Source organism: Arachis hypogaea, chromosome 6, assembly GCF_003086295.3.
Source record: "Arachis hypogaea cultivar Tifrunner chromosome 6, arahy.Tifrunner.gnm2.J5K5, whole genome shotgun sequence".
NCBI classification, from domain to species: Eukaryota; Viridiplantae; Streptophyta; class Magnoliopsida; order Fabales; family Fabaceae; genus Arachis; species Arachis hypogaea.
In genome coordinates, this window is record NC_092041.1 from 7,365,348 (window position 1) to 7,377,111 (window position 11,764).

Sequence of the window (11,764 nt, forward strand, 5' to 3'; positions counted from 1 at the left end):
TTACTAACTCTTTTGTGCAGATTTTGCATGCGGAAACACTTCAAAAGGATATTACGAGTTATAGTTTCACTAGTTCTATTTGGAGAGGTTTATTACCTTCACAAATTGAGTTATTTACCTGGGTTGTGTTAGTTGGTAGAGTCAATACCAATGAGAGATTATGTAAGTTAGGCATTATTGATCAACATGACAGTGTGTGTGTGTGTATTATGTAAAAATGATATTGAGAATTTTTATCACTTATTTTTTTGTTGTGAGTTTACATAGTAAGTGTGGTGTGTGTGGTTGTTTGACTATGATAGATTGTGGCTATTTCAAGAACAATTAAACAACACTTTGAGAGATGAACATGAGTGGGCTATAAAGAAGGAGGAGCGTAATAGGTAGTTAATTGATTTTTTTGCTATCATTTGGTATATATGGATGGAAAGAAATAACAGAATCTTTAGAAGTCAAGAAATAGGAGTAGCAGATGTTATTAATAGGTCATTTATGAGCTACAAAGAGTGGAATGAAATTGATCCTAATGGTTATTAATGACAATGATGAAGATGATTATGGATTGAATTTTGTACTTGCTGTTTAATTTTTATTTTTTTTGTTGCTCTACTTTATTGTGTTGAGCTCCTTTACTTCAAAAAAAAAAAATCATTTTACATTAACTTCTCAAACAGTGATGGAATAATGATCTACTATCAACTGAAAAATAACCTCATCTATGATCAAATTACCTTTATTGTATAAATATCCAACACACCAGCAAATGTTTATTGAGTTTTAACTACCATGGAACTAGCTAAAATGATTTTTGCTAACTTAAAGCATTCATCCAGACCCAACAGTACCCTCTCTATAGGGATAGCAACATATATCCTATTTGCATGTATTTGATCCAACGTGATCAATCCGCATCCTATACATGTATATATAATGTTATATACAATTATTTTAAAGTGAGTGTTGAATCAAGAACTTCTACCTTAGCGTAAAAGACTTCTAACCACTAAACTAAGATTATTATTTGATAATTTAATATTTTTATTTATATAAAAGTCAATTTAATGTACAGATAATATGTAAATGGAATGCTCACGAAACTATAATGATTTTATTTGTATTTGTGTTATTAATTTAAATAAAGATTTTTATGTAAAATTAAATATTTGATGATTATATTATTTGTGAAATGATAGTGTTAAATTTTTAATTTGCATGCTCATTAGGTTATTTAATGATATTACATATTTTTTATAAATTCGCAGTTAGAATTAGGTACTTGCGGTTCTGGATAACCCACAAGTAGAATTAGGATTTAGTCCGACCTCTACATTTTTATTTCGGATAACCTTAAAATAAAACATATAAATATTTGATTGTCTATAAAATATCTTTTAATGATTTAATTTGACATTGCATATTATTTTAATGTTAATGAATAATGGATAAAATATGAAAATTTTTATTGAAAAGATCTAATTTGACTAATTTTACTTTTAAATTTATAAACATGTCTGAAAGTAGTATTATTAACAATAGATTAATAAAAATAAACAATACATGTTATATTCTAAATACACGGCACCGGATTCGGTGGTCCCAGAATGTTTGGACCATTAAATGGTCTTATAACAAAACATATTTTTTAAGTTTTTTTAATAACTGCTAAATAGTTCTTTTTTAATTTTAATTACAAATTAACCTCATATATTTTATTTAATTATAAAAATTATTTTTTATTTTATAAATAATTATTTTATCATAAATCTATTATGTTTATTAACAATCAAGAACAAAAACAATAACGAATTAGATCTTCCATTGATCCTAATAAATTTTTTGGCCTTTCCAATCGATTACAAATTATATTTGATCCGTGATGTTTGTGATGAACAATAAAATCGTGTTTGATTAAAAACCAATCGATTGGTTGTGATACTCAATCGATTGAATTCATGAAAACAATATGGATATGCCAAATTCAATTGATTGAAGTGTGCTACCCAATCGATTGAAATGTGTATTAGCAACTTGATGTCTCACTATTCAATCGATTGGTTATGTTACCCAATTGATTGAATTTTGCACGTGACTTCCAATTCAATCGATTGGGAAGTGATGTAAATGTGTTTTTTTTTTTCGGCATTCAATCGATTGGTAATGTAATCCAATCGATTGAATTCATGAAAACAATATGGATTTGCCAAATTCAATCAATTGAAGTGTGTTACCCAATCGATTAAAATGTGTACTACGCCTATTATAATCTTGTTATCGTTTTTAGAAATTATCTTGTTATTCATCTATCTTATCTTGAAAATTTTATCTTCAATTTTTGCGATTTTATTTTGATTTAGATACTCTAATATTATCTTTTTCTTAATATTAACATTATAAATTGGTGAATAATCCATCACCAATTATTCAATCCCACTATTAAAATCGTGTATCATTTTCTTTGATTATAAAAAATTTAGCTACGTACATTTCTAATAAAAATTAAAATTATATTCTTACTTCGATTCATCTGTTGTGTAATACAGAAGTAACCATATAGATTTATTTGGAAGTATATAGATTTCTTATCCGATACCTTATCTCCTAAACTATTTCTCTCCGCGATGATGCGATCCTTTCTGTCCAAATAAATATTGTTTTTTAATTTTTATTTAATTCAAATATGATAAATGATAAGCTAAGACTAATGCTCAAAAGGATCTATTTTTTATAATTAAAGAAAATGATACATGATTTTATTGGTGGGATTAAATAATTGGTGATAGATTATTCACCAATTTATAATGTTAATATTAAGAAAAAGATAAGATTAGAGTATCTACATCAAAATAAAATCGCAAAAATTGAAGATAGAATTTTAAAGATAAGATAGACGAATAACAAGATTGAAATAGGCTTAGTACACATTTTAATCGATTGGTTAGCACACTTCAATCGATTGAATTTGGCAAATCCATATTGTTTTCATGAATTCAATCGATTGGATTACATTATCAATCGATTGAATGCCGAAAAAAACACATTTACATCACTTTCCAATCGATTGAATTCTCGTACCAATCGATTGAATTAGAAGTCACGTGCAAAATTCAATCGATTGTGTAACATAACCAATCGATTGAATAGTGAGACCTCAAGTTGTTAATACACATTTCAATCGATTGGGTAGCACACTTCAATTGATTGAATTTGGCATATCCATATTGTTTTCATAAATTCAATCGATTGGGTATCACAACCAATCAATTGGTTTGATAGTCCAATCGATTGGTTTTCAAATATAATTTTTAATCGATTGGAATGGCAAAAAAATTTATTAGGATCAATGGAAGATCTAATTCGTTATTGTTTTTGTTCTTAATTGTTAATAAACATGATAGATTTATAATAAAATAATTATTTATAAAATAAAAAATAATTTTTATAATTAAATAAAATATATGAAATTAATTTCTAATTAAAATTAAAAAAAAACTATTTAACAGTTATTAAAAAAAACTTAAAAAATATATTTTGTTATGAGACCATTTAATGGTCCAAACGTTTTGAAACCACTAAATTCAGTGCCATATTTTATTATGAGACTATTTAATGATCCAAACATTCTGCACCATCAAATTCTTAACCATACTAATAGTAAATCCAAATTATAGTAATTTGTAGCCCTAAAAAAAACCCAAATTATAATTTCACTCACCAATTTTTCTTACTTTTCTCCCTTTATCCAATAAACGGGTCACTAAAATTCCCGACCCGATACATATCATGCAGAGTGGAAAATTCCCCGTTGACCCGATAAGAGTTCTTGCAGACAAAAAATTCAAATGGATAAACCCTTCCCACTGATCCAAAACCCAAATGGCTTCCTCACTCCACCACCACCTCCTCCTCCCTCTTCCACCCTCCCACCACCCTCCATCCCTCCACCATTCTCCAAACTCCGCAAAATGGAAACCTCCAACCCATTCCAAACTCTCGACCTCCGCCACCGCTACCGACAACACAAACGGCGCCATAGTTGAAACCCCAAAACGACGCGGCAGGAAGACGAAGAAATCCGGAACTGAACCAACAACAACCAAGCCCGAAAACGGCACCATGGAACCCCAAAACGCAGAACCTGATTCAGATTCGGAATACGAATACGACGACGGAATCAATTTCCCTTACGAGGACCCGCCATTGGTGTGCTGTTTCGGCGCGCTGCAGAAGGAGTTCCTCCCGACGGTTCGCGTGCACGAGTTCCAGATGCATCCTGACATATACTCCGAGTGGAAGATGCTCCAGTGGGACCCGCCGGAGTTCTCCCGGGCCCCCGGTGGCCCCCCGTCGAACGTGGCGGTGGCGCACGTGAGGCTGGGAGGGCGGGCCGCGGTGATGGGGAAGGTCGGGAAAGACTCGCTTGGAGAGGAGATGGTGCTGATGATGAACAAGGAGAAGGTGCAGACGAGAGGGGTGAAGTTCGATGATGGTGTTAGGACTGCGTGTTCTTACATGAAGGTGAAGTTTGAGGAGGGGAAGATGAAGATGGTAATGGCTAAGGATTGTGCTGAGGATTCTTTGCGTCGTGATGAGTTGAATCTTGCTGTTTTGAAAGAGGTACCCGAAGCAAAGTTAGATTTTTTTTTTTTTTAACGATTTTGGTTTATGAAATTAATTTTTGTTGTGATGTTAGTTCATTGATTGAGAAATGGATAGACTAATGTGTGTGGAGGGTAAAATGTGAGTTTCATTTATTTTAGAAGTGTTTAGTATAATCTGCCAAACTGGAATTTTGCAAACTGAAAATCAAACATGCCTTAGTTTTGATGCAATGGAGTTTGTTGGGGGAAGATTGCTTCATCAATTAAGGTGCAATGTGGTTGCATGGCAATCCTTTGGTTTTGATATGAGCTAAGTAACGATTGTTGAGGGGAAAAGGGAAAAGAGTGAATATAAGCAATAAATTACAGCGTGCATTGTTATTTAGGTTTTCTACATTACATGGTTTGGGTGCGTCCCTTTTCTTGACTCCGAGTAACAAGGAGCTTGTTCACGTGGCTGCCCATGTAATGCAAATTTTGGTCCTGGAAACTTTCACGTTATCAAATTCCCAAGTTAATTTGTAGTTGAATTTAGATCCCCCAAAATTGAGTTTTTGAGTTGAGTTTAGTCATATGAGTTAAGGTTAAACTCTCCAATTTTAATAACCTTTAGGTTTAGCGAGAGTAAGAATTGTTATTGTTTAGTAAGAAGCTTGTACATAGATATTCTCGTGTGAACTGAAATAGTTGTCTTTTTTTTTGGTGTGGACTACTGCAGGCTAGGATCTTCCATTTCAATTCAGAAGTTCTTACATGCCCCTCAATGGCATCGACTCTTTTCAAAGCAATTAAGTGGTCTAAAAAGTTTGGCAGCCTTGTATTTTTCGATTTGAACCTGCCATTACCTCTTTGGAGATCACGTGATGAGACGAGAGAAATAATAAAAAGAGCATGGAACGAAGCTGACATCATTGAAATTTCAAGAACGGAGCTAGAATTCCTTCTAGATGAAGAATATTATGAGAGGAAGAGAAACTATCAGCCCCAATACTATTCGGAGAGTTATGAACAAACCAAGAATCGACGGGATTATTACCATTACACCGCTGAGGAAATCTCACCTTTGTGGCATGATCACCTTAAGTTCCTGTTTGTTACTGATGGTACTATTAGGGTTCACTATTATACCCCATCTTTTGATGGGATGGTGATTGGAACCGAAGATGTGCTCATAACCCCATTTACTTGTGATAGAACTGGCTCCGGCGATGCCGTTGTTGCTGCTATTTTAAGAAAACTAACCACCTGCCCAGAAATGTTTGAAAATCAAGATGTTTTGGAGAGACAACTACGCTTTGCTATTGCAGCAGGAATCATAGCGCAATGGACTATTGGCGCTGTTAGAGGTTTCCCTACTGAAAGTGCCACCCAGAATCTCAAAGAACAAGTTTATGTGCCTTCATTGTGGTGATAAAAATGGTTAGTGTAATTTTGTTTATCAAAAGAAAAAAAAAAGGTTTGTGTAACTCCCACTAGAGCTTAGTCCAGTCCTATTGTTTGATAGTGTTATTGTTTGATTATTTATCAAAAGTTCCCAAGAATTTTTCATCTCAAATGGGAGGAGTCATCAGAACATATAGTGTGAGATTGCACAATCTAAAAATCTGTTGACGATTGTCTTGGCTCCAAGTAATGTCATCCAATACCACTTCTCAATGAGCAGATGGTGGCGCCAATTTGAAAATTGTCTTCTCTGTTTTTGGAGCAGCTAAGTTTTACAACATTTTTTGAAGTCTAAGACCCCTCTAAAAATGAAAAAGGGGAAAACATTAAGGATGCACTTGGTCTGTGTTTTTGGACTGGGTACGTGTATCGTCCTCCAAGCTTTGGTCCTCAAGATCCAAGAAGTATCCCTGTTGAAATGGAGATCAACCAACCGTTGGAACCTTTGTTTTTCCCTTTTTAGAGAATCAATGGCTGCTTATGCCTACAGGCTACACCACCGTTGTGCCCTCCTCTCCCTTTACACTGCCGTGACCAAAACAACATTAAAGAATAAAAAATGAAACGCCGAATCTAACATCTTATCCGTTGTCATACTAATAGCCAAAGATAAAACTCACATAATCTTTGTGCGTAACTAACATTTAAGACTTTGAGTTTACGAATCTCTCATCTTATAAATTTTCGCTTATTCTTTCTGATGTAGAACTTTCTTCACATATGCTACTCGACAATGTTGTTTTATTGAATTCGTGCACACAGAAAGGCTAGATAAAATTAAGAGTAATTTTTGTCAGACAAAATTATAGAATATCTGCCTAGAGGAGGTTCAAGTATGTGCAAATTAAATGAAACCACTAAAGCCTCACTAAGGAGAGTGGATTGGATGGATGCAAATCAAATAATTATAACAGAACTGCACAAACGATTTTAAATATAAACTAGCCTATTGCGAAAGAGATACAAAACGGAAACTAACACCCTGACTTAATATATATACAAAATGGGGGGTTAGAAACAAACTCTTCTTTCTAACCTTCCCCCCTTACACTCAACAATCCTTTTGGGAAAACTGTTTTTGGATTAAAACTTTACAAAGACAATTTGACACAGGTTTTGCAAGCAAATATGCCATTTGATCTCAAGAATAGCAAACCTCTTCAATGTTCTCAGCCATTAACCACTTGTTGCTTTTCTGCTCAATGCAATAGCTCCTCATTTCTCTTGCTTTCATAGTAAAGGTTCTTCCATTTACTTATAGTAAGTATTCAACTATAAGCAACCTTTTCCACCTTGGGTTGAGAAACATTATCTTCATGTTGTGTTGAGCTCCCCAATTCAGTTAGTTTTCAAGAGAACAATTTGCTCATCTTTTTTTTTTTTTCCTGAAAAAAGAGGTCCAAAAATTCAATAATAATACTGTAATAAAAATTTAGCTTGAAGTATCAGTTAGATTTCCAAATTAGACATTCAAGTAATTAGTAGGAGAAATTAGAAAAAGGATACAAGGGACAACTGATTCAAGTACCTACATGTTGTGCATCTCAAAGGCTGTGCGTTCTCACGTGTAGCAAAAGCAAAAACTTGAAAGCTCCTATGGAATTTGGAAAAGCTCTCTATGAGGAGGTATTCCATGTATGTAAGGAAAGATACAGGACATTAACGTCAAGCAAAAGTAGGCCATACCTCTTCTTTCCTCGACTTTGGGGCAATATTTAAGTGAAAATATCTTGGTAAAGATCTTGCTTGGTTGAACCAAATTGAATAGATTATGCTAAAGCACCAACCAGTTTGTATTCAATTTCTGTCCTGAAAACAAATAAATTACATTTAAGTTTTATGGTTATCATGATGAAAGATATTTTGTAGGACATTACTCACTATTTTGCTATCCATGACGTGTAGCATGATGGAGAGTTCAGCTATGTAAGAACTTTGATTGATGGGAAGAAAAAAAAAAAAACTAGTTAGAAGAACACTGACGGAATAAAAGACCCAGGCTCCTGAATAATATAATCACAGTGAAAAAAAATGAAGATAAAAAGACGCAGGCTCCGATTAAAATATTTGTATCTTCTTTTTTTTTCATATTGTTGTCACTTTTGTTCGGAAAAAATCAATAGTGGCGCCGCTGATCTTTCATGCATGGTTCGGCCAAATGAGAGTTTCAGAGATGGAGTAGCCAATTTTAATATTTTCTTTTTCGATTTTTCATTCAGAAAGCTTCCTTAGTGTTTCGGTTTGTTTGGTGACTGTCATACAAAAATAGAATTTTGTAATTTTGTAATAATTGAATGTGTTCTTAATGTGTGATTGTTGATTTGATGTTTGTGACTTGAACTTGTGATGATTTTGTGCGTGTTTGATTTGTGATTAAATCTTGTTGATTTCATGGAATCATAGTCTGGTTATCATTGGACAGCCAAGAACTAACTATTTGTGGCTTTATTTGGGACTGTTTCTAAGTTTAAAACTCTTGAGAATTTGACAAGATTTGATGGTTGGAAGGTTAAAGTAAATTTTGTAAAAAATCGATAATCGTAAAGCTTGAAAATAGGTTAAAAATTAAGTAGAAAACTTGAAGAATTTTGAGAATAGGAATTTTGTATCTTTGATAAAGGGATAAGTATTGAAACAAAAATTTATTTTTGAGATTGAAATACTAATTTAATAAAAATCAAAGTTAGTTTTGTAATTATATAAGTTTTGGGATATTTTGGATAATAACTAAGAAGTTCAGGGGGTAAAATAAATATTTTATAAAAAGTGTAAATTTATTTTGGTAATTACATTATATGTAAGGATATTTTAGTAATTTATAAATTTTGTTCGGAAAAAATATAAATGTTTTAAAAATCTTAGAGATAGAGAATAATCTATAAAAACTTAATAATAAAGCTTAAGTTAATAAGTTTTGAGTAATAAAATTATTTAAAGTTTAAGTTAATAAGTTTTGAGTAATAAAGAAAAATACTACTCTTACTTCAATATTAAGATTATTATCTATGTATTTTTAAAATATTATATATTAGTAGTTTGTATTATAGCAGAATAGAAGAGTTAAATACTAACTTATTTAAAAGTTGTAAAAAGATGAACATAAGTTGAAAATCTTATGGTTCACTCTTTATAAAACATCTAAGGAGAGATGAGGGAAGAGTGTGAAGAGGATTTGTGGTATCAAAACAAGGAAAATAAAAGAATGATAAATAGAAAAGAAAAGAAGAAGAAAGAAAATTATTAAAGGAATCTCTACCATAGGAGAACAAATAGCAAAAACTGAATAGTTCTAAAGAATCTCTGTTATAGCCTTATAAGAGAGCAGAGTACAGAAAAAAAGAAAATGTATTAATTAAAAGAATTTTTGTCATAAGAGAGTAGAGGACAAAGATAAAAAGAATTTAAAAGACTAACTGTCACATGAGAGCATAATCAACCTTGTTTGGGTTTGGACCAAATGTATAGTGGGAACACCACACATTATAAACTGTTTTCCATATATAAGTATATTACAATATGTTTAAAAGTCACATTGTATGCGGCCTGACTGTAAGACTTATATGCACAGTGTATGCATCTGAAAAGCTATATTCGGGATTTGTGCCCAGGTAATATCGGAAGTGGGTAGGCAATTGACACATAAGCTCAAAACCTGCATAGGACAGACATGCATCATACTTGTTTGCGCATACTTCTCTATGATATATGTTTCTTTGATTGTGTATGTGTGCTTCTTGACTTGTAATTTTTCCTATATTTTTTGTTTGTTAAAGTTGTTTGTATTCTGAGATTTGTTGCTATTAGCTAGCTATTGAAGATTGTAAGTATTTTGTTGTCGAATTGATGTGTAGCAAGTAATAAAATGGACATAATTATCCACTCCTGTCCTACTAAGAACTCCCTAGTTCTTACTCCTTATTTCCACCCCTTTTAACTACAGGTGCGAAGGTTTATTGCGAAGCTACAGGAGTATAAAAGAATATGTTTGCACATTGAGTTGTCAATAGAATTTATTTTTTCTCTTGCCTTATTAGTTTGAAGTTTTATTCAAAAGGATAGATTTTGTAGTTAGTTTTGTATGTAACACTATAATATATTATTAATATTAAGTATGTGAATATGTATTATTTGTTCATGATAAAAAGATATTAACCTTTTAGTGAAATTGTTGACAGATTAATATGTAAAGGCTCAATATTAAATAAATAATAAAAAAATTAGGTTACTAACGCTTTATTTTTAGTACGATCATGACGTATTAAAAATTGGTCGTTACAGCTCACAACTATTCTCTTTGAAACTATTGAAATAAGGAAAGGGTTAAAGTTAAAAAAAATATAAGAATGCTATCTACACAAATTTCTACACCCACTTAGTTTACAATTATTCATTTGATTATTACTTTATTAGATATTAGACTAGGTGTGTGAAATTTCTACACAAATTGAAGATGATGATTGTGAGAGAAGAAAGGGAAGCAATTAAGCAAATGCTGAATCTCCTCAACTGCAAATTCATTATGGAATCAATATGTTACATTCTTTCAAGGGTTGTTATTTATAGCAGATAACATTTAACAGAAGTTAAGATAGGAAAGTTAACAAAAAACAGAAAACTAACTATATTATATTACAAAATTTATTACAAACAAGAATGAGATTGCGCGATGTATGGAGAAATTAATTAATTATATTATATAATATATTCTAATAAATATTTTATTATTAAATATTGATTAGAGAATATATAAATTAATATAAACTCGAGTTTCTTGCTTTTTTTTTTTCCTTTCTTTTATTTTGGGCTCATTTGTTCATTGGAATAGATTTAGACAATTTGGTTTGAACTCTTGGAACATTGAGAGGCAGGGAAATTCAGGTTTATGTAAACCCCTAAACAGTGAATAAGAAAAGGAAAATTGATCCTCTCCATTTTTTTAAACACTTAAAAGAATAAAATATAATTTTTTATTTTTAATTTTATAAGTAAAATTAAAAATAAATAAAAAAATAATAAATAATAAAATTAAACACTGAATATCATTTATTTTTTTTTCACTAAAAAGATCCACTTCCCAAAAAAAGTAGAGAGAAAAAGAGTGAGGTGTTACTTGTATACGTGAGATAAATTTTAATGGCAGGCAAACCAACTTTTGTCTTCTTTTGGTGCTCCGTTGTCTGATTTTCATGTAAAAATATTTGGTGTTTTTTTCTTTGTACGTGTATTGCAACAAATAGAGAATTGAAAAGGGCAAATGTGGCTCCACATGCACACCAAACCAGGGACTCCAAAATTTAATTTAATCTGTCAACTTGGTGTACGTGTAAGAAAGATATAGCAACATATAATTATTGTCTAATATGACGGAACTGAATCTGAACTTGAACGTACTCATCTGCTCCGGTTATGCCATGTTGAGGTTTTTGGTTTGCTGTGGGTGGTTGCTTATATTGTAGTTGGTTTTTTAGGTTTTTTTTAGTTATATTGAAAACAAACCATTATATATTGAAATGATCTAACTAGTTAAAAAATAGGTTTATTACAAAAAATAATAATAATCTTTTATTATTCTAATTTTTTAAATTTTAAAATTAAGAATAAAAAGAGATTGATTAAATTGGTTTATATTATAGTTGGTCTTTTATTTTTTTATATTAAAATAGACGTTGTATTTAGAAATATTTGCACAAGAAAATAGATGGGGATTTTCTAATGACTACTTC

At 31.4% G+C, this 11,764-nt stretch overlaps 1 protein-coding gene and 1 long non-coding RNA gene across 2 annotated transcripts; one reads left to right on the forward strand and one right to left on the reverse strand.

The window, feature by feature from the left end:
* The first annotated feature begins 3,638 nt into the window (after positions 1–3,638).
* On the forward strand, positions 3,639–6,153 carry LOC112695723 (fructokinase-like 1, chloroplastic). The gene is made up of 2 exons (XM_025748182.2): positions 3,639–4,614; positions 5,317–6,153. Exons 1-2 carry the CDS (start codon positions 3,874–3,876, stop codon positions 6,007–6,009), a joined length of 1,434 nt encoding a protein of 477 aa, XP_025603967.1. The 5' UTR covers positions 3,639–3,873; the 3' UTR covers positions 6,010–6,153.
* Positions 6,154–7,011: 858 nt separating this feature from the next.
* On the reverse strand, positions 7,012–8,058 carry LOC112695724 (uncharacterized). Its single transcript, XR_003150508.3, has 4 exons — positions 7,923–8,058; positions 7,728–7,850; positions 7,570–7,635; positions 7,012–7,426 (listed from the first exon to the last, which is right to left on the reverse strand). It is a non-coding gene; the product is annotated as an uncharacterized lncRNA (long non-coding RNA).
* Between the last annotated feature and the right edge of the window lie 3,706 nt (positions 8,059–11,764).

Bases quoted from the DNA above. Each gene is read 5' to 3' on its own strand.
- LOC112695723 (XM_025748182.2), top strand. From the start codon at position 3,874: ATGGCTTCCTCACTCCACCACCACCTCCTCCTCCCTCTTCCACCCTCC. The intron at 4,615-5,316 runs GTACCCGAAGCA...GGACTACTGCAG, and splicing joins ATCTTGCTGTTTTGAAAGAG to GCTAGGATCTTCCATTTCAA.